The sequence below is a fragment of the Papio anubis genome, chromosome 16 (assembly GCF_008728515.1).
Source record: "Papio anubis isolate 15944 chromosome 16, Panubis1.0, whole genome shotgun sequence".
NCBI lineage: Eukaryota > Metazoa > Chordata > Mammalia > Primates > Cercopithecidae > Papio > Papio anubis.
The window spans coordinates 63,941,734-63,964,206 of record NC_044991.1 but is presented as its reverse complement, the minus strand read 5'-3'; the positions used below and the strand labels follow the sequence as shown (position 1 = coordinate 63,964,206).

At 46.3% G+C, this 22,473-nt stretch overlaps 1 protein-coding gene across 10 annotated transcripts; it reads left to right on the top strand.

Annotated features, from left to right (window-relative positions):
• The first annotated feature begins 776 nt into the window (after positions 1-776).
• On the top strand, positions 777-20,643 carry DSN1 (DSN1 component of MIS12 kinetochore complex). Of its 10 annotated transcripts, none has more exons than XM_017944836.3 (12): positions 810-927; positions 1,269-1,392; positions 3,114-3,162; positions 3,391-3,711; positions 6,455-6,528; positions 7,626-7,698; positions 10,167-10,254; positions 12,923-12,982; positions 13,377-13,451; positions 15,687-15,834; positions 17,314-17,401; positions 19,547-20,643. In XM_017944836.3, exons 2-12 carry the CDS (start codon positions 1,345-1,347, stop codon positions 19,648-19,650), a joined length of 1,128 nt encoding a protein of 375 aa, XP_017800325.1. In that variant the 5' UTR covers positions 810-927; positions 1,269-1,344; the 3' UTR covers positions 19,651-20,643. The 10 variants fall into 10 exon arrangements, with proteins under 10 accessions (XP_003904835.1, XP_017800329.1, XP_003904832.1 ...); XM_017944837.3 differs by lacking the exon at positions 810-927 and adding an exon at positions 934-1,119 and having other exon boundaries at positions 19,547-20,640; XM_017944840.3 differs by lacking the exon at positions 3,114-3,162 and having other exon boundaries at positions 779-927.
• The last annotated feature ends 1,830 nt before the right edge of the window (positions 20,644-22,473 follow it).

The window sequence follows — 22,473 nt, the reverse complement described above, 5'->3', positions numbered from 1 at the left end:
CTGCACTCCAGCCTGGGCGACAGAGCGAGACTCCGTCTCAAAATACAAAAAAATTAGAGGATGTCGCCATGAAAAGCAGGGAAAGCCTTCCCAGGCAGAGGGAAGAGCGCCTGGGAATACAGCGCCTCAAAGGGCACCTGATGCCCTGTCCCCGTCGTGCCCCTAGGCCCAGCCCGACCCGCCGCACCCACGGGCCCCGACCGTGGACACTGCAACCACGAGGGGGCACTGCGACCTCCTCCCGGGTGAAATGAAACCCGAGGGCAGGCCCCCCCTCCACCAAGCAAGTAAAGCAAGCCGTTTGAGGGGGTGGCCTGGAAATGAGAGAGAAAAAGTCCTAGAGCAGCAGTGGGATAGACTGAGGCAAACTGAGCTCACAGCTCCAGTCCCCCCTGGGGAGAGTCACGGTCCACATTTTGGGAGTTAAGAAGATAAAGGGAGTGGGAACCAGAGCCTAGCAACGGGGACAGGCCATCAGATGCCTTTTGAGGCGCTGCATTCCTCTGGCAAGAATCTCTCCGGGCCTCTGTTTCCCCCATCTTAGATGGGCTCTGGGGCCGTCGGGCGCAAAAGGACACGATAGTGTGGCGGGTCCCGGAAAGGGACTCCCCGGGCGGGGTGTTGGAGGGAGGTGGTGACGTAGCCGGACAGGACCCAAAGGAGTTAGACAAGAGGAACGGAGGTAGCAGGAGCGTAGGACGGCGGTGTACGCATGCGCATCCTCAGACGCAGGCGTTCTGCGCGCGCGTGCCCGAGAAGCTGACGGTCGCGCATGCGCTCTTGGTTGGCGGGAGTTTCGGAGGCGGTGACAGTGACGTAGAAGGCGGAGACCGCTTGACCCCGACCAGGGAGGGTCTGCTGCAGGGGCGCAAGGCGTCCAGGAGTGACCTGGGGCTGTGGAGAGGGACCCGTGGCCTTGTGTTTCAGGTACGGAGGCTCCGGACTGGACGGGCGTCGCCCTGAGGGCAGGAAGTCACAGGCTTGTTCTCTGATGGGTCCCCGCCCGCCGCCGCACTAATCTCTTTGGCGTCGTACTCCTCGACCCAGCTCTACCCGCCGCACCCCCGGCCCCGACCGTGGACACTGGGAGGCCCCGGGGGCGCTGCGACCCCCTCCCAGGTGAAGTGAAACCCGAGGGCAGTCCCCCTTACCAACCCCATTAGAGACTTATCTGCCGAGCCAGGGGTCTAGGCTCCAGAAACAGGGGTGAGGACTAGGCAGAGGCCTGGGGTGACAGGCCTGGGTTTGAATTTCCCTTCTACCCCCAGGCTGGCTGTGTCACAAGCTTGGGCCAGGCTTTTTGCCCCTCTGAACCTCAGTTCCCCTGTCTGCGAAGTGGAGTTAATGGTGCTTACGGAGTTGTGGAAAGGATTAAGTGGAATAACGACGCAGGTAAAGCGCTTACGTAGCACAGATTCTAGCACAGAATAAGCATTTAACAGTTGACAGTTGTTGCTTTTCTAAGCTTGGATCTGTGTGATACAGTCGTTATTATCCAAGTCTGGATCTGTGTGATACGATCATAAGGACTGTGGAGGATTCAGATCCTTGACCGACCCCTCCTTGTTATCTTTTCCTTTTTGTCCCTCTGCATGTATTCATCTCTTTTTACTTAGCATCACCCACAGACGGATTTCTGCTGGGAGGGAGGGGACGATGAAGAGATGCCTAGGTCACATCCCTGCATTCTTCCAGTCAGTTGTTCATGACAGGCACTAGGAATACAAATACAGCCTAGCTGGGGAGACAGATATGTAAACAAATTTTATAGCCAATGCTACGAAGGCCAAGGGGCGTAGCCACCAACTCTGCCAAAGAGAAGTGATGTGAAAGCTTCATATTTGAGCTAGGTTGGGAAGGATGAATAAGTTTAACAGGTAGAAGGACAGATATGTGCAAAGATTCAGAAGTAATACAGGGAATAGGAGTGGGAGGAGAGAGCAGGAATGGGTAAATTGGGGCTAGTTTACCTAAGGTGTTGAGTACCCTTTGGAAAAGTCCCGGCAGCTGTCTAAGGAATAGACTGGGCCGGGCATGGTGGCTCAGGCCTATAATCCCAGCACTTTGGGAGGCCGAGTCGGGCGGATCACCTGAGGTCAAGCGTTCGAGACCAGCCTGGCCAATATGGGGAAACCCCATCTCTACTAAAAATACAAAAATTAGCTGAGTGTGGTGGCGGGCACCTGTAATCCCAGCTACTCAGGAAACTGAGGCAGGATAATTGCTTGAACCTGGGAGGTGGAAGTTGCAGTGAGCCGAGACTGTGCCACTGCACTCCAGCCTCGGCGACAGAGTGAGACTCCACCTCAAAAAAAAACAAAAACAAAGAATAGACTGGAGAGGGGCAGCTGGAGGTAGACAAACTAGTGGAGAGACTGTTAGATAGTGGGAGGGACCAGAAATTATGAGACCTGAACTAAACTAGTAACAATGAGACTGGGCGTGGTGGCTCACGCCTGTAATCCCAGGACTTTGGGAGGCCTAGGCTGGTTGGTCACTTGAGGCCAGGAGTTTGAGACCAGACTGGCCAACATGGGGAAACCCTGTCTCTACTAAAAATGCACAAATTAGCCAGGCATGGTGGTGCACGCCTGTAATCCCAGCTACTCAGGAGGCTGAGGCAGGAGAATCACCTGAACTGGGGAAGAGGAGGTTTCAGTGAGCCAAGATTGCGCCACTGCACTCCAGCCTGGGCAACAGAGCAAGACCGTGTCTCAAAATAATAAATAAACCAGTAACAGTGAGAATGGAGAAAAGATTTAGAGACTGTTTATAGAACAGTTAGGACTTTGGATCTGGAGAACTAAGAATGAGAAGTAATGGATGATGTGGTTTTTCTAGTTTGGAAGACCCGGTAGACCATAATGTCATCAATGGAATTAGGGACTAGTTAAACACAAAGTAACTGGGAAGTAAGGTAGCGTGTGTGTTCAGGGAGATTTGAATATTTCTAGCAATAAAGTGTATAGAAATTCAGAAGAGGAGGTGATGGCCCCTGCTGATATTCTCTGTCAGGAAGGTGGACAAGGGTAGCTCGGAGAGGCAGGAAAGCACACGGCCTAAGACTGCAGCTGAAATGTGAAGAACAGATCACTTCATTTTCCTATTTTCAGAGTTTCCCACCTAGGATGACTTCAGTGACTAGATCAGAGATCATAGATGGTAAGTACTATAGTGAAATTCAGTACCTCTTACCTTGGGTTCAGGCTTCTGAGCTATACCCAAATCTTTCCTGGCTCCTGGTGGATTTGGAATCACATACTCATTTGCAGAGATGCTTTATTTATGTTTCCACGATCTAGGGGCATACATTGACTTTTTCCACTTTTTTGCACAAAGAGTTGTGGCGGGTTTGATTTTGTATTTTGACTTTTTTATAACAAATGCTAGAAAAAGGACCAGTGATGTCTAAGACTCATGATCATCAATTGGAATCAAGTCTCAGTCCTGTGGAAGTGTTTACTAAAACATCTGCCTCCCTGGAGATGCATCAAGGCGTTTCAGAGGAAAGAATTCACCTTGGCTCTAGCCCTAAAAAAGGGGAAAATTGTGATCTCAGCCACCAGGAAAGACTTCAGTCGAAGTCCCTTCATTTGTCCCCTCAAGAACAATCTGCCAGTTATCAAGACAGGAGGCAATCCTGGCGGCGATCAAGTATGAAAGAAACGAACCGGCGGAAGTCGCTGCATCCCATTCACCAGGGCATCACAGGTGGGGTGCTGTGTACACAAGGCAGTGAGGTTCCAGCTCAGATAAGAGACAGGTTCCAGCTCAGATAAGAGGCAGTGAGGTATGGCAGAAAGTGTAGGAGAATAGACATGACTTGCTACTTTATAAATACTGATGTCGAACACCTAGTAAATGTTCAGTATTACTGCTATTTCTGTTTAAGAGACAGGATGTTGCTGTGCTGTCTAGGCTGGACTTGAACTTCTGGGCTCAAGCAGTCGTCCCAGTTCCGCCTCCCAAGTAGCTGGGACTACAGGCGTGAGCCACTGCACCTGGTTTACTACTTATGTTATTAGCTGCCACAAATAAATTTCTAATTATTCAATATTCACCTGCTAGGATGAGAGACATTAAAGATTTCTTTCTGTGGTTTTCTATCTCATACCCTAAAGTGGAGCGGAAGATAGTTGGGTTGATACCTGATTTTAGCCTTTATAACTGAAAATATCTCAGGGAAGATGCACATACAAATATCTAGAGTGGGCCATGCCTGTAATCCTAGCACTTTGGGAGGCAGGAGGATTGCTTGAGTCCAGGAGTTTGAGGACAACCTAGGCAAAATGGCAAGACCCCATCTCTACAAAAAGTTTTTAAAAAAATAGCAGGGTATGGTGGCACGTACCTGTAGTCCCAGCTACTGGAGAGAGGCTGAGGCAAGAGGATCACTTGGGCCCAGGAATTCAAGGCAGCAGTGAGCTATGATTGTGTCACTCAATCTATGCTGGGTGACAAAGTAAGACCCCTGTCTCTAAAAAACTTTGTCTCTTTTTCCCTACCCCCTCTCTCTTCCCTCCTCCCTTGCTGCACCCCCCACCCCGCCTCACTTTCTCTCTCTCTCTCTCTCTCTGTCTGTGTGTGTATGTGTGTGTGTGTGTGTATCTAGAGTGAAAAACTTAGTTTTTAGGGATGCTATACAGAATGTGATTTGTGTCATTTTGTGTGAATTTACAATAGTAACTATATCTTAGTAAGCATCAAAGTACAGAATATAACGTGGAAAGGCTTGCATATTTCAGGAAGACTATACTAGCTCTGTGGTGTTGAGTAAATTACTTAACCTTCTTTGCCTTAAGGTCCTCATCAGCAGCTTAGAGGTGAAATAGTACCTATCTTATATAACACAGTATTTGGCAGATAGTAAGCCCTGAAATGTTAAGCTATTGTGATTAGTTTTAAGGTATCATCCCATTTCCAAGTGGTCTGATGCACAGAAGGAAATCTGGGTAAAGATAGCCACTTAGCACATCAGAAAATTGCTGCCACAAGGCCCATGTACTTTAGTCCTTAGATGTGCTGAGAAAACATCAGTGCATCCCAAGATTAGCCCTACCTTTAGCTCTATGCCAGAGCATTTAGACTTAAACAGAAAAGCACCAATGTAATAAGACTGGTTATTGCCTGGTTATTTCTGGCAACTTGCCAGGTTTCCTTGGTTATAGGCAGAAAGTATCCTGTTTTTCTTGACTAACAGCAGTGACAATTAAGAGACAAGAACTTTAAAAACACAACCAGCTGAACCTAGAGGGCAAAAAGACCTGTAGCTCTCATAATTCACAAGGCAAAATTCCTTTGCTATGTAATAATTGTTTTCAAATGGACATAATTTTAAAAAACGGTATCTACATCTTGCGATTGGTTAGGGATTCAGTTGCATAATTATGTAAAATGCTCACCCAGTTCAGTCTGATAACTCACTGTATGACCTTGGGCAAGTTACCTTTTACTTTGTGCCTGTGTCATTATCTGTCATCTGAATGGAATTCATAGGATACTTGCCTCAAGGTTTAATGAAATATGTATATAGCATTTCATAAAATCCTTTTTATATAGCAAGTGTTCAAAAAATGTTAGCTATTAATGCTATTATTAGGTCATTATAGAGAGGCAGTGTGGTAATAGTGGGAAAAACACAGATATTAGTGACAGACTTGGGTTTGAATTCTGGCTCCACCAATTTCCAGTTTCTGGCCTCAAACAAGTCATTTCCCCTCAGAGCTACAGTTTTCCCATTTGTAAAATGGAACTTTATAATAGTACTCTTACAGTACAAAGTGTTTAAAGCACATTGCAGTGCCTGTCTTTTAAAAATGCTCAAATGTGGCCAGGCACGGTGGCTCACACCTATAATCCCAGCACTTTGGAAGGCCAAGGCGGGCAGATCACCTGAGGCCAGGAGTTCAAGACCAGCCTGGCCAACATGGGGAAGCCCTGTCTCTACTAAAAATATAAAAAATTGCCTGGGTTTGGTGGTGCATGCTTGTAGTCCCAGCTACTGCAACCTCTCAGCTCACTGCAGCCTCTGCCTCCTGGGCCCTTTTGATTCTCGTGCCTCAGCCTCTGGAGTAGCTAGGATTACAGGCGCATGCCACCACTCCTGGCTGATTTTTCTGTTGTTAGTAGAGACAGGATTTCACCATGTTGTCCAGGCTGGTCTCCAGCTCGTGGTCTCAAGTGATCCCATGCCTTGGCCCCAGAGTGTTGGGACTATAGGCGTGAGCCACCGTACCCAGCCAATACAAAGATTCCTATAACTTTTTTTTTTTAAGTTTGGGTGCACAAATGGGTAAACTTCATTCCTTAGTGATCCTGCAAAAATTAGAATTCTGTCTTTAACTAAAGAAGGCTATTCTTGCCTTAAGTTGGATTTATCAAGAGGGAGGACACTTTTTAGTTTTGTTAGTTGCTAACTATCCATCTCCTTAAATGTGGCTATGTTTTATGTTAGAGCTCAGCCGGTCTATCAGTGTCGATTTAGCAGAAAGCAAACGGCTTGGCTGTCTCCTGCTTTCCAGTTTCCAGGTGAGGTTCTTGTAGCTGGGAAATGTTTTTGTGTTTGTTAACTGCTATTGTGATGATCTTTTTTTTTTAAGATGGATTCTGATTCTGTCGCCCAGGCTGGAGTGCAGTGGTATGATCTTGACTCACTGCAACCTCCACTTCCCAGGTTCAAGTGATTCTCCTGCCTCAGCCTCCCGAGTAGCTGGGACTACAGGCACGTGCCACCATGCCCAGCTAATTTTTGTACTTTTAGTAGAGATGGGATTTCACTGTGTTGGCCAGAATGGTCTCGATCTCCTGACCTCCTGATCCGCCCGCCTCGGCCTCCTAAAGTGCTGGGATTTCAGGCATGAGCCACCGTATCCAGCCCTTAATTTTTTGTATTTTAGTAAAGATGAGGTTTCACCGTGTTGCCCAGGCTGGTCTTGAACACCTGAGCTCAGGCAGTCCACCCACCTCGGCCTCCCAAAGTGCTAGGATTACAGGTGTGAGCCACTGCGCCCAGACTTTTTTTAAGTTGTATTGTGTATTATGTGGCTACCAGGTACTTACATCAGTTTAGATAAGCAGGTAATTTGTATGAATTAAATAACCTTTTTTTTTTTTCCTAATGGAAAGTCAAAATCTATAGTCCAAGCAACAAAGGATTTTTTTGTTTGTTTGTTTTTTGTTTTTTTGAGATGGAGTCTCGCTCTATCACCAGCCTGGAGTGCAGTGGCACAATCTTGGCTCACTGCAACCTCCGCCTCCCAGGTTCAAGAAGTTCTCCTGCCTCACCCTCCCGAGTAGCTGGGACTACAGGCATGCGCCACCATGCCCAGCTAATTTTTTTTGTATTTTTAGTAGAGACGGGGTTTCACCATGTTGGCCAGGATGGTCTCCATCTCCTGACCTTATGATCCGCCTGCCTCAGCCTCCCAAAGTGCTGGGATTACAAAGAGGTTTTTTTTTTTTTTTTTCTTATCTATTTATTTGTTTCTGTGAAAAGTCTTATGTGTAAAAATTAAATCATATTTAGTATTTAGTTTCATATTTATTAAACATCATAAAGTGACATAAATTTAGGACTGGCCTGGAAATTTTTGGTGGTTGTACTAAAAATGCTTTTCTTTATTTAGTTCTCTATTCAGAAACTTGAACCTTTCCTAAGGGACACTAAGGGCTTCAGTCTTGAAAGTTTTAGAGCCAAAGGTAAGTTGCTAACAGATAAGTGAGCTTTGACCCTGGGCAGTCAAAGCTTTGCTCACAGCATCCCCATTTACAGAAGCTGCTGCCTTATAAAACTAGCTCCCCCACCTTTTTTTTTTTTTTTTTTGAGATGGAGTCTTGCTCTGTCGCCCAGGCTGGAGTACAGTGGCACGATCTCTGCTCACTGCAAGCTCTGCCTCCCAGATTCACGCCATTCTCCTGCCTCAGCCTCCCGAGTAGCTGGGACTACAGGCGCCCACTGCCACTGCCGGCTAATTTTTTGTATTTTTGGTAGAGACAGGGTTTCAGTGTGTTAGCCAGGATGGTCTCGATCTCCTGACCTCGTGATCCACCTGCCTCGGCCTCCCAAAGTGCTGGGATTACAGGCTTGAGCCACCACGCCCGGCCCCTTTTTTTTTTTTTAAAGACAGAGTCTCATTCTGTTGCCCAGACTGGAGTGCAGTGGGGTGATCTTGGCTCACTGCAGCCTCTGCCTCCTGGGTTCAAGCAGTTCTCCTGCCTGAGCCCCCCGAGTAGCTGGAAGCCACCATGCCTGGCTAATTTTTGTATTTTTAGTAGAGAAGAGGTTTCACCATGTTGGCCAGGCTGGTCTTGAACTCCTTACCTCAAGTGATCTGCCCACCTTGGCCTCCCAACGTGCTGGGATTACAGGCGTGAGCCACTGTGTCCAGCCCCCCACTTTTTTTAACTTGCAAGAATATATGCTTATGAAGCTCAGATGGTATGAAAGTGGAAAATAATCTTCCCTTCCACTCTGACCCCCAGTCTCAGTTCCTCTCCCCAAATGTAACAATGGTCACCAGTTTCTTGTGTATCCTTGCAGAAATATTTATTGCTTTCTTTTTCTTTTTTTTGAGATGGAGTTGCACTCTGTCACCCAGTATTTCTAGTAGAGACAGGGTTTTGCCATGTTGGCCAGGCTGGTCTCGAACTCCTGACCTCAGGCAATTCACCCACCTCAGCATCCCAAAGTTCTGGGATTATAGCAGTGAGGCACTGTGCCTGGCCTTTTTGGTTTCCCTTCCTTCCCCTTCCCTCCCCTCCCCTCCCTTCTCCTCCCTTTCCTTTCCTTTCCTTTTTTTTTTTTTTTTTTTTAAGGCGGAGTCTTGCTCTGTTGCCAAACTGGAGTGCAGTGGTGCAATCTTGGCTCACTGTAACCTTTACCTCCCAGGTTCAAGCGATTCTCCTGCCTCAGTCTCCCGAGTAGCTGGGACTACAGGCACGCGCCACCATTCTCAGCTAAGTTTTATGTTTTTAGTAGAGACTGGGTTTCACCATGTTGGCCAGGATGGTCTTGATCTCTTGACCTCGTGATCTGCCCGCCTTGGCCTCCCAAAGTGCTGGGATAATAAGCATGAGCCACGGCGCCCAGCCTGGTTTTCTTTTTCTAATAAAGAGATGGGGGTTCACTATGTTGCTCAGGCTGTGCTGGGCTCAAGCAATCCTCCTGCCTTAGCCTCCTAAGTAGCTGGGACTACAAGCACTATGCCTGGCTATGCCCGTAATTTTTTATTTGCCTCCTTGTTTCTTATTACTCTCTTGCCTATTGCCTGAGTTTTTTTTGTTGTTTTTTGTTGTTGTTGTTGTTGTTGTTTGAGATAGAGTCTCATTCTAGCCCAGGCTGGTGTGCAGTGGCACCATCTCAGCTCACTGCAACCTCTGCCTCCCAGGTTCAAGCAATTCCCCTGCCTCAGCCTCCCGAGTAGCTGGGATTACAGGCGTGCACCACCACACCCAGCTAATTTTTGTATTTTTAGTGGAGACAGGGTTTCATCATGTTGGCCTGGCTGGTCTCGAACTCCTGACCTCAAGTGGTCCGCCTGCCGTGGCCTCCAAAAGTGCTGGGATTACAGGTGTGAGCCACTGTGCCCAGCTTCAGATACACCTTTTAAACTGCTTTTTCACAGGTCATTTATAGAAACATCATAAATGTCATAAAGGCTCGGCACAGTGCTTACTTACGCCTATAATCCCAGGACTTTGGGAGGCTGAGGCAGGTGAATCACTTGAGCCCAGGGGCTGGAGACCAGCCTAGGCAACATGGTAAAACCCCATTTCTACAGAAAATACAAAAATTAGCTGGGCATGGTGGTGCTGCCTGTATTCCCAGCAAATAGGGAGGCTGAGGCGGGGGTTATATTGCTTGAGCCCAGAAGGTGGAGGTTGCAGTGAGCTGAGATCACACCACTGCACTTCAGCCTAGGTGACAAAGCGAGAGTCTGTCTAAATAAATAGATAAAAATGAGTTGTCTTTCATTTTATCTATACCTACCAGAAAAAAAAGATACAGTCTTTCTACATACTTAACTCCACACTTTTGGGTGGGCTTGAGGACCAACATGTAACAGCAGACCCTAGAGCTGAGACTACCTTAATATACCTTTGTCAGCATCTCACTGTGAAAATGTATATTTTCTTTATTTTATGACACGTAAATTTGTTCTGTCTAGCATCTTCTCTTTCTGAAGAATTGAAACATTTTGCAGACGGACTAGAAACTGATGGAACTCTACAAAAATGTTTCGAACATTCAAATGGGTAAGAGCAGTTCCCCTTCTGTCCTAAATTATGATTGAATTAAGACTTTTGGCCGGGCGCTGTGGCTAACGCCTGTAATCCCAACACTTTGGGAAGCCGAGGTGGGCAGATCACAAGGTCAGAAGATCAAGACCATCTTGGCTAACATGGTGAAACCCCGTCTCTACTAAAAATACAAAAAAAAAAAAAAAATTAGCCAGGCGTGGTGGCAGGCACCTGTAGTCCAAGCTACTCGGGAGGCTGAGGCAGGAGTATGGCATGAACCCAGGAGGCGGAGCTTGCAGTGAGCCGAGATTGGGCCGCTGCACTCCAGCCTGGGAGACAGAGAGACTCCGTCTCAAAAAAAAAAAAAAAAAAAAAAAGAATTAGGACTTTTGTTATAATTAGATAGTTGTTCATTTACCAACAAACATTTATTCAGCATCTTCTCTTTTTTATTTATTTATTTATTTATTTTTTGGTTCGGAACCTTGTTCTGTCCCCCAGGTTGGAGTGCAATGGTGTTATCTTGGCTCACTGTAACCTCCATCTCCCGAGTTCAAACCATTCTTCTGCCTCAGCCTCTCAGGTAGCTGGGACTACAGGCATGCACCACCATGCCTGGCTAATTTTTTTGTATTTTTAGTAGAGATGGGGTTTCACCATGCTGACCAGGCTGGTCTCAAACTCCTGACCTCAAGTAATCCACCCACCTCAGCCTCCCAAAGTGCTGGGATTACAGACGTGAGCCACCATGCCCAACTTGTTTTTTTTTTTATAATTTTTGTTTTCTGAGACAGAGTCTTGCTCTGTTGCCCAGGCTGGAGTGCAATGGCGCAATCGTGGCTGACTAACCTCTGTCTCCCGGGTTTAAGCAATTCTCCTGCCTCAGCCTCCCGAGCAGCTGGTATTACAGGTGCCCACCACCACACCTGGCTAATTTTTGTATTTTTTTTTTTAGTAGAGACAGGGTTTCACCATATTGGCCAGGCTGGTCTCGAGCTCCTGACCTCAAGTATTCCACCTGCCTCGGCCTCCCAAAGTGCTGGGATTACAGACATGAGCCACTGCACCCGGCTTATTTATTTATTTTTTTTAATTTTTGTTTTTTGAGACAGTCTTGCTCTGTTGCCCAGGCTGGAGTGCAATGGCGCGATCTTGGCTCACTGTAACTTCCGCCTCCCCGGCTCAATCTATTCTCCTGCCTCAGCCTCCCGAGTTGCTGGGATTACAGGTGTGCCCCACCATGCTCGACTTATTTTTTGTATTTTTATAGAAATGAGGTTTCACCATGTTAGCCAGGCTGATCTGGAACTCCTGACCCCAGGTGATCCACCCGTTTGAGCCTCCCAAAGTGCTGGGATTACAGGCGTGAGCCACCACGCCCAGCCAAGAGACATGGAGTTTTTAAGCAAGGAAAAAAAATTAGAGAAATATTTTAAGAAAGGTTAATCTGGCCATGATGTGAATTGGAATTGATAAGTGAAACAGAATATAAAGAGACCACTTAGAAAGCTATTACCTAGCTATTACCTATAGCTTAGAAAGCTATTACCTAGTGCAAGCTGGGCACGGTTGCTCATACCTGTAATCCCATCTGTTTGGGAGGCCGAGGCAGGCGGATCACAAGGTCAGGAGATCGAGACCATCCTGGCTAATACGGTGAAACCCTGTCTCTACTGAAAATACAGAAAATTAGCTGGGCATGTTGGTGGGCGCCTGAGGCTGAGGCAGGAGAATGGCGTGAACCTGGGAGGCGAAGCTTGCAGTGAGCCAAGATAGCGTCACTGCACTCCAGCCTGGGTGACAGAGCGAGACTTCATCTCAGGAAAAAAAAAAAAAAAGAAAGCTATTACCTAGTGGAAAAGTGAAATAGAGTCCAACATTAAGTATTTTTTGAAAGACAAAAATTATGTAAGGGAGTCTGGGCATGGTGGCTCCCACCTGTAACTGAGGTGGGAGGATCACTTGAGCCCAGGAGTTTGAGACCTGGGCAACAGGAAGAGACTGCATCTCTACTAAAAATAAATAAAAGACTGGGTGCGGTGGCTCACACCTGTAATCCCAGCACTTTGGGAGGCTGAGGTGGGTCGATCATGAGGTCAGGAGTTCGAGACCAGCCTGGCCAACATAGTGAAGCCCCATCTCTACCAAAAATACAAAAATTAGCTGGGTGTGGTGGTGGGCGCCTGTCATCCCAGCTACTCTGGAGGCTGAGGCAGGAAAATCACTTGAACCCGGGAGGCGGAGGTTGCAGCAAGCTGAGATTGAGCCACTGTACTCCCACCTGGGTGACAGAGCCAGACTCCGTCTCAAAAATAAATAAATAGCCGGGCGCTGTTTCTCACGCCTATAATCCCAGCACTTTGGGAGGCTGAGGCAGGCGGATCACCCGAGGTCGGGAGTTTGAGACCAACCTGACCAACATGGAGAAACCCCATCTCTACTAAAAATACAAAAGTAGCCGGGTGTGGTGGTGCATGCCTGTGATCCCAGTTACTCTGGAGGCTGAGGTAAGAGAATCTGTTGAACCAGGGAGGCAGAAGTTTCAGTGAGCCGAGATTGTGCCATTGCACTCCAGCCTGGGCAACAAGAGCGAAACTTTGTATCAAATAAATAATTTATAAGCGATTATATTAAAGCAAATATTTCTTGAAAGATTTATGTCGTAATCCTATCTGTTTTCCAGAAAAGCATCAGATTTTTCTCTGGAAGCATCTGTGGCTGAGATGAAGGAATACATAACAAAGTAAGTTAACCTTTGTTAGAAAATCTAAATTCATTCTCCTATCTGGGGAAATTAACTAACTTGGAAAAAATGAATAGTAAGCATTGTATTTGGAGAGTCAGCATTAGTGCACCAATACTAGAAGTTAGAAGGCTCGTATTGAGATTTTTATGGACTCTACTAATGATCAGTTTCACAGAATGGAATCTAGAGAACACAAATATTAATTTGACTTGAAGAACTGAGGTTTGGTATGATTAAATATCCTCTGAATTGGTCAGGCTTTCTAATCCTGTAATGACCTTCAACTCACATTTTACATCTAGATTGTACACCTAACATACTTATTGTTACTGTGAGTGATTCAGAATAAGATTATAAAAATTAACTGAATTTTTTTTCCTCATTCTTACAGGTTTTCTTTAGAACGTCAGATTTGGGATCAGCTCTTGTTGCACTACCAGCAGGAGGCTGAAGAGATATTGTCCAGGTTAGCTCTATGAACTGTAAAAACTGTCTTTAAAAACCTTATGGAGTTTGATTGGGGTTTATTTCAGTTCTGTTAGTACAAATTGAAAGATGAATCCTTTCTCACAGGCCAGTAAGCTAATCAAATTCTGTAGTGTGTATTAGCACTCTCTGACCATAAACGGGAGGTGAGTGAGAGGAAGGAAGGGTTGGTGTCACTATTTTCGGTCCAAAACACAATTGCTTCTGTTCTGTGTCCTTGGCTACCATTTCATATCCTGGGGGAGACAGGCACATCTCTACCTTGTACCTGGCAGCCTGGGGCTGGGCCAAGAACAGTAATCAAGGGGCTTCAGTGAGCACATGGCCTATGAGCTGCATGTTTGGGGGATGCCCTTGGCCAGGGCCTTCTTGGAAACAGAAAGACATGAAAGTGGGTGATGAGGAGGATGTGAGGAAAAAGAGGATCTTTGGGTCTTGAAGGTAGAGGAAAAGTAGGAAAGTGCTAGGTGTTTTGTTTGTTTGTTTGTTTGTTTTGTTTTGTTTTGGAGACAGACTCTCGCTCTGTTGCCCAGGCTGGAGTGCATGGTGCTATCTCAACTCACTCTACCTCCCGTGTTCAAGCAATTCTCCTGCCTCAGCCTCCTGAGTAGCTGGGACTACAGGTGTGTGCCATGATGCCTGGCTAATTTTTGTATTTTTAGTAGAGACAGGATTTCACCATGTTGGCCAGGCTGGGCTGGGTGTTTTTTGTTGTTTTTTTTGTTTGTTTTTTTGCTCTGTTGCCCAGGCTGGAGTGCAGTGGCACGATCTCAGCTCACTGCAGCCTCCACCTCCCAGGTTCAAGCAATTCTCCTGCCTCAGCCTCCTGAGTAGCTGGGATTGCAGGCATGTTCCACCACACCATGGTTTTGCCATGTTGGCCAGGCTGGTCATGAACTCCTGGCCTCAAGTGATCTGCCTATCTTGGCCTCCCAAAGTGTTGAGATTACAGGTGTAAGCCACGGCACCTGGCCAGAAAATGCTAGATTTTTACTTAGATGAACATTTAAGCCATGGTTTTAAGTTTTTTTTTTTTTTTTTTTTTTTTTTTTCCAAAATAAAATCTCAGCTAGAATCCCAACGACAAAATGTTAGTCAAAACCCTAATTGCAGAAGTGGCCTCTCAGTAGAGAGGGTCTCTGAGGACCATGGTTTGAAAAACTTTCCCAGTCCAGGTAATGATGGTTATCAGTTACTTTTCACCACTTACATACTCTGTTTATGAAGAAAGAGAATGTGTAAGATGCCAGTTTCATATAAAAACTTTTGTGGCAAAGCTTATAGGTTAAAAGGAATGGTTCTAGAAGCAGACTGTCTGTTCAGACTCTAACTGTTCCTTAGTTTTGTGACCTTGGGCAAATCACTTAGTCTTGAATGAGCCTGAGGTTCCTCATTTGAAAATGGGGATGATATTAGTACCTTCCTCATTGGGTTATTGTAAGTGTCAAATTAGGTTAAATGTAAAGTACCCAGTAGTGTCTGGCACCTACTTAGCACTCAGTAAATTGTAGTAGTTGTTGTTATTAAAGTTGTTGTTCATCAGTTTTCATGAACTCTCAGTCCTGTTCAGTTATTTTAGATAATTGAGGTAGGCCAGCGTGTTTTGGTAAACAATCATAGGCCCTGACTTTAGGATAGCAAGCTTTGGCTTCACTCTCTCCCAAGTATAGTCTTTCTGGTATATGGACCTTACTATTAAGTGGATTCAACTGATTGGAAGCTTCTAGCATTTCCTGGAGTCCAGAGGTATAAAGACATGAATACTAGACAGTTGTTTCAGAACTTCTTGTTAAGGCCAGGCGCGGTGGCTCATGCCTGTAATTCTAGCACTTTGGGAGGCCGAGGCAGGTGGATCACAAGTTCAGGAGTTCGAGACCAGCCTGGCCAACATAGTGAAACCCCATCTCTACTAAAAATACAAAAAATTAGCTGGGCATGGTGGCAGGCGCCTGAAATCCCAGCTACTCGGGAGGCTGAGACAGGAAAATCGCTTGAACCCGGGAGGCAGAGGTTTCAGTGAGCCGAGACCACGCCACTTCATTCCAGCCTAGGCAACAGAGTGAGACTCAGTCTCAAAAAAAAAACTTCCTGTTAAGAGAGCCTATACGTAGTGTAGAGTTGAGGAATACTGATTCAGCTTTATAGGATAATCTTTGGTATCTCTTCCAGAAAATAATTACAAAATCCCTTGAAAGCACTTTTGTTTTGTTTTTAGAGGATCAGCTGAGGCCAAAATTACTGAGGTCAAAGTGGAACCTATGACATATCGTGGGTCTTCTCAGAATGAAGTTCTTAATACAAAGCCTGACTACCAGAAAATATTACAGAACCAGAGCAAAGTCTTTGATTGTATGGAGTTGGTGGTAAGTGGGCTCATGTTTATTTGGTTGAGTTATCCAGCTTGCCACCTTGTAATCCTTGGAAATTAAAAGACCTGGAGAATATGTATAAGTGTAAGTTGAATAAGTATATTCAGCTCTACCTTGGGAAAACATGGAGAGACAATTAAAAAATAATAAACAGGCCGGGTGCAGTGACTCACACCTGTAATCCCAGCACTTTGGGAGGCCGAGGTGGGCGGATCACGAGGTCAGGAGTTCGAGACCAGCCTGGCCAACATGGTGAAACCCCATCTCTACTAAAAATACAAAAAATTAGCCGGGCGTGGTGGCGGGCGCCTGTGGTCCCAGCTACTCAGGAGGCTGAGGCAGGAGAATGGCGTGAACCCAGGAGGCAGAGGTTGCAGTGAGCTGAGATCGCGCCACTACACTCCAGCCTGGGTGAGAGCAAGACTCCATCTCAAAAAAAATAAAAAATAAAAAAATAAAAAAATGAATATATAGTGGTAAATGCTGATGAAGCAGGTAAGAGGGAAGGACATTATAGGGAGGTTGATGGGTTGCTATTTTATTTATTTATTTATTTATTTATTTTTTTTTATTTTTTTTTTTTTGAGACGGAGTCTCGCGCTGTGTCACCCAGGCTGGAGTGCAGTGGCGCGATCTCGGCTCACTGCAAGCTCCGCCTTCCAGGTTCATGCCATTCTCCTGCCTCAGCCTCCGAGTAGCTGGGACTACAGGCGCCCACCACCACGCCCGGCTAGTTTTTTGTATTTTTAGTAGAGACGGGGTTTCACCATGTTAGCCAGGATGGTCTCGATCTCCTGACCTCGTGATCCACCCGCCTCGGCCTCCCAAAGTGCTGGGATTACAGGCTTGAGCCACCGCGCCCGGCGATGGGTTGCTATTTTATATAGCAAGGTTATTGAAGGCCCCTTTGAGGTGCCATTTTAACAGACTTGAAGGAAATGAACCATGAGGACATTTGAGGGAATAGTATTGTGTCAATCCAGGTATTAACAGCAAGCAGATGGTATTTGAAAGGACAATTCAATGAGAGTTTATTTTCAAAAAAGCTAAATAGATATGGGTATTGGAGAACCACAAGGGTTAGTAGAGTAACCTGGGGCTTACAGGCGGCAGAGCTCTTACTCCCCCTAGGCCTGAAAGGGAGGAGGGAGTAGCAGTTACTGTGGCACCTAATGGGAGAAAGTCACATAGTTAGCTGATTTGAGAGAGCGAACTCAAGATGACTCGTTCAGCTCCTTCCCACTTAGGCATCCTGTTGGTAGAGGTTACACGGGTCAGCCTCCTGGAGCATAGAGCAACCTGGAGAAGAATGTGGTGTGACTTTGGAGGAACAAATAGAGTATCTGGCATAAGCATTCCAGGCTGAAAGAACAGCAAGCCCAAAGCTCCTGAACAAGAGCTTGCTTGTCGGGTTTGAGGAACATCCAAGAAGCCATGGACCTTTACAGCTCACGGCTGTCTTTTTTCCTGCAGATGGATGAGCTGCAAGGGTCAGTGAAACAGCTGCAGGCCTTTATGGAGGAAAGTACCCAGTGCTTCCAGAAGGTGTCAGTACAGCTTGGTAAGCTTGTCTCTTGAGGGGACCAGAGTTTGGGCTGTTTTCCATCTGATAGCTTTTGGGATACAAACTGCCCTTCAAAGCCTATGGTCCAAGAGGGTAAGACCTATATGAGGTGATTTGTTTTTCTCCCCACAATAAATAGTATGTTATTGATACATACTATTTGATAGGAAATTTCTAGATGTAAATTCTACAGAAGCACAGTAGACTGAAAATTAAATCCCCATGAAATATGTTGTTGTTCTGGTAAATCCAAGACTTAAGAAATACCCACCCATTGCTTTTTCCCTCCTCATTTCTCAAGAATTCACTAAGTGACACTGACATTACTCCTCCCTAGCTTTTCCTGACCTCCTCTCAGCCCTTAATTATTTGCTATATGTACCTTCATTTTCTTTCTTTTTTTTTTTTTTTTTTTTTTTTTTGAGGCAAAGTCTCACTCTTGCTCTCATCCAGGTTGGAGTGCAGTGGTGCAATGACTGCACAGCTCACTGCAGCCTAAACCTGATAGGCTCAAGCAGTCCTTTCACCTCAGGCTCCCAGAGTAGCTGGGACTAAAAGCGTGCACCACCACACCCAGCTAAATTTTTAATTTTTTTGTAGAGGTGGTCCAGGCTGTGTTGTCCAGGATGGTCTTCAGCTCCTGGGCTCAAGTGATCCTCCTGCTTTGGCCCCCCAGAGTGCTGGGATTACAAGTGTGAGCCACTGCGCCTGACCATCATTTTGTTTGTTTGTTTATTTGTTTTGAGAAGGAGTTTCGCTCTTGTTGCCCAGGGTAGAGTGCAATGGCGAGATCTCGGCTCACTGCAACCTCTGCTTCCTGGGTTCAAGTGATTCTCCTACCTCAGCCTCCCGAGTAGCTGGGATTATAGGCATGCTCCACCACGCCCGGCTAATTTTGTATTTTTAGTAGAGACGGGGTTTCTCCATGTTGGTCAAGCTGGTCTCAAACTCCTGACTTCAGGTGATCCACCTTCGGCCTCCCAAAGTGCTGGGATTACAGGCTTGAGCCACTGCGCCCGGCCTCCATCTGCTTACTGATCATGTTGTATTGTGATTGTAGTGGTAGCTGGCTTTTTTTTTCCAGACAGAGTCTCGCTCTGTTGCCCAGGCTAGAGTGCAGTGCCATGATCTTGGCTCCCTGCAACCTCCGCCTCCTGAGTTCAAGATACTCTCCCACCTCATTCTCCTGAGTAGCTGGGATTACAGGCATGTGCCACCATACCTGGCTAATTTTTGTATTTTTAGTAGAGATAGGTTTTCACCACATTGGTCAGGCTGATCTTGAACTTCTGGCCGCAAGTGATCCACCCACTTTGGCTTTCCAAAGTGTTGGGATTACAGACATGAACCACCCTTTTTTTTTTTTTTTTTTTTTTTTTTTAAGATAGGGTCTTGCTCTGTCGCCCAGGCTGGAATACAGGAGTGCAGTCATGACTCATTACAGCCTCAACTTTCTGGGCTCCCAGCTGATTCTCTTGCCTCCCACGTAGCTGGAGGATCATGCTAGGACCATGCTAGGCTAATTTTTTTTTTTTTTTTTTTTTGTAGAGACAAGGTCTTACTGTGTTGCCCAGGCTAGTCTCAAACTTCAAACAGTCCTCCCGCCTTGGTTTCCCAAAGTGCTGGGATTACAGGCGTGAGCCACCTTGCCCAGCTGTGGTAAGATGACAATTCTTACCAAATTGTCATCTCCTTGAGGCCAGAGACTCTCTTATTTGTCTTTGTAATGCCCTTCCATGTCTGGCACAATGTCCATACATTAAGTTTTCTTTTTTTTTTTTTTTTTTTGAGGCGGAGTCTGGCTCTGTCGCCCCCAGGCTGGAGTGCAGTGGCGCGATCTCGGCTCACTGCAAGCTCCGCCTCCCGGGTTTACGCCATTCTCCTGCCTCAGCCTCCCGAGTAGCTGGGACCACAGGCGCCGCCACTACGCCCGTCTATTTTTTTTATATTTTTAGTAGAGACGGGGTTTCACTGTGTTAGCCAGGATGGTCTCGATCTCCTGACCTCGTGATCCGCCCGTCTCGGCCTCCCAAAGTGCTGGGATTACAGGCTTGAGCCACCGCGCCCGGCCTACATTAAGTTTTCAATAAATGTTATGTTATTTCAATTGAAATTTATTTTTTTGGCCTCTTTTCTCTGCAGGGAAGAGAAGCTTGCAACAATTAGATCCCTCACCAGCTCGAAAACTGTTGAAGCTTCAGCTGCAGAACCCACCTGCCACACGTGGATCTGGATCTTGTCAGTGACCTTATGAGCTTTCCTGCCACAAGTTGCCCAAGAGGAGAAGAATGGGAAGAGTGCCCCAGCACGTGGAGACTGCGTGATTTCTGCTCTGTTGCCTTTCAAGATAACTGGCTGGACTGACTATAGAGCACTTTGACTTTTTTCAAAAAGTGATGCAATTTGTACGTCAAATGAATATTGTATAGACGTTTTTCCCAGGAATGTACAAAATTCTTGAAAGTTCAAACTTCTTTTTTGAAAGGCTCTTCAGATCCAGTGGCCCATTCTTTTATCTTTATCCTATGAAGATGTTTTTCAGGTTTTGAAACAATCCAAAAATCATTTAGGACCAAGTCTAAGGAAACATTTTAGTGGCCATCTTGGATTCTGGTTGTAAAGGAATGATACTAATTTTCTAGCATGGCTCTGAAGGTGATTTTAGGTAGAAGAGTTTTGAGGCTGGGCATAGTGGCTCACGCCTGTAATCCTAGCACTTTGGGAGACTGAGGCGGGTGGATTGCTAGAGCCCAGAGGTTCAAGACCAGCCTGAGAAATAAGGTGAAACCCTGTCTACAAAAAATACAAGAAGTTAGCTGGGTGTGGTGGCATGCGCCTGTAGTGCCAGCTACTCAGAAAGCTGAAGTGGGAGGATTGCTTGAGCCCAGGAGGTTGAGGCTGCAGTGAGCTCTGATTGCGCCAGTGCACTCCAGCCTGAGCAACAGAGTGAGACAGTGTCTTAAAAAAAAATTAAAAATTGTTAAAAAAAAAAGGAAAAGTTTTGAGCATTGTTTGCATCATTGGGATACATATGTCACTTCACAAGATGTTCAATTTGAAGGAAATACCACTCATTCTCTATATCCTGTTGTCTGTAGTGTGCTTCTGTTTTTAATATTGAGTTGACCTCCTAAATCCTAGATTCATGACAAGAAAGACTAAGTACTACTATTCATTGTTCTATTTGTTTATAATCTGTATTGTAAACTTGCACATAATTAAAAGCTTTCCCTTGTCTTTGTCTGTGTTTTGAGTGTATAAACAAAAAGGGAGTACTGGGCACGGTGGCTCATGCCTATAATCCCAGCACTTTGGGAGGCCTAGGCGGGCAGATTGCCTGAGCTCAGGAGTTCACGACCAGCCTGGGCAACATAGTGAAACTCTGTCTCTACTAAAAAAAAAAAAAAAAAATTAGCTGGGCATGGTGGCATGCACCAGTAAGTAGTTCCAGCTACTCAGGGGGCTGAGGCAGGAGAATTGATTGAACCCGGGAGGCGGAGGTTGCAGTGAGCCAAGATCACACCACTGCACTCCAGCCTGGGCAAAAGAGCGAGACTCCATCTCAAAAAAAAGGGAGGGCAGGGCCCAGTGGTTCACACCTGTAACCCCAGCACTTTGGGAGGCCAAGGTGGGCAGATCACGAGGTCAGGAGTTCAAGACCAGACTGCCCAACATAGTGAAACACCGTCTCTATTAAAAATACAAGAATTACTTTGGGAGGCCGAGATGGGCAGATCATGAGGTCAGGAGATCGAGACCATCCTGGCTAACACGGTGAAACCCCATCTCTACTAAAAATACAAAAAAAAAATTAGCCGGGCGTGGTGGCAGGCGCCTGTAGTCTCAGCTACTCGGGAGGCTGAGGCAGGAGAATGGCATGAACCTGGGGGGCGGAGCTTGCAGTGAGCCGAGATTGTGCCACTGCACTCCAGCCTGGGCGACAGAGCGAGACTCCGTCTCAAAAAAAAAAATTAGCCGGCTGTGTTGGTGCACACCTGTAATCCCAGCTACTTGGGAGGCTGAGGCAGAATTGCTTGAACTTGGGAGGTGGAGGTTGCAGTGAGCTGAGATCATGCCATTGCACTCCCACCTGGGCGACAGAGTGAGACTCTATCTCAAAAAAAAAGGGAGGGCTGGGCATGGTGGCTCACACCTGTAATCCCAGCACTTTGGGAGGCCGAGGCAGGTGGATCACTTGAGGTCAGGAGTCCGAGACCACCCTGGCCAACATGCTGAATTCCCATATCTACAAAAAATACAAAAAAAATAGCCAGATATGGTGGCACATACCTGTAATCCCAGCTACTTGGGAGGCTGAGGCAGGAGAATCACTTGAACCCAGGAGGCAGAGCTTGTGCCACTGCACTCATGGGCAGTGCTTTATCCTGGGCGAAAAGGCAAGACTCTGTCTCAAAAAACAAAACAAACAAACAAAAAAGAGTAGGAGGGTTTAACAGAAAATAGGATTCTTTGCCAAGATGCTGAAGTGAACAGTAGTGTTGAGCTATACCTCTGCATTAGTTACCAGTAGAACACCAACTAGGCCAGGCACTTTGGGAGGCTGAGGTGAGTGGTCGCTTGAGCCCAGGAGTTTGAGGCCAGCCATGAGCAGCATGCCGAAACTCAGTCTACAAAAAATACAAAAATTGGCTGAGAGTGGTGGTGCATACCTGTATTTCCAGCTACTTGGGAGGCTGAAGTGAGAGGATCAATTGAGCCTGGAAGGCCAAGGCTGCAGCAAGACATGATCGTAGTACTGCATTCCAGCCTGGGCAACAAAGTGAGACCCTATCTCAAAATTTAAAAAATTAAAAATAAATAAAAATAAAAATAAAAAAGGGCCGGGCGCGGTGGCCCACACCTGTAATCCCAGCACGTTGGGAGGCCAAGGCGGGTGGATCATGAAGTCAGGAGATCAAGACCATCCTGGCTGACATGGTAAAACCCCATCTCTACTAAAAACACAAAAAATTATCCAGGCATGGTGGCAGGTGCCTGTAGTCCCAGCTACGTGGGAGGCTAAGGCAGGAGAACGGTGTCAACTCAGGAGGCAGAGCTTGCAGTGAGCC

Bases quoted from the DNA above. Each gene is read 5' to 3' on its own strand.
- DSN1 (XM_017944836.3), top strand. From the start codon at position 1,345: ATGGTGCTTACGGAGTTGTGGAAAGGATTAAGTGGAATAACGACGCAG. The intron at 7,699-10,166 runs GTAAGTTGCTAA...TGTTCTGTCTAG, and splicing joins TGAAAGTTTTAGAGCCAAAG to CATCTTCTCTTTCTGAAGAA. The intron at 12,983-13,376 runs GTAAGTTAACCT...TCATTCTTACAG, and splicing joins ATGAAGGAATACATAACAAA to GTTTTCTTTAGAACGTCAGA.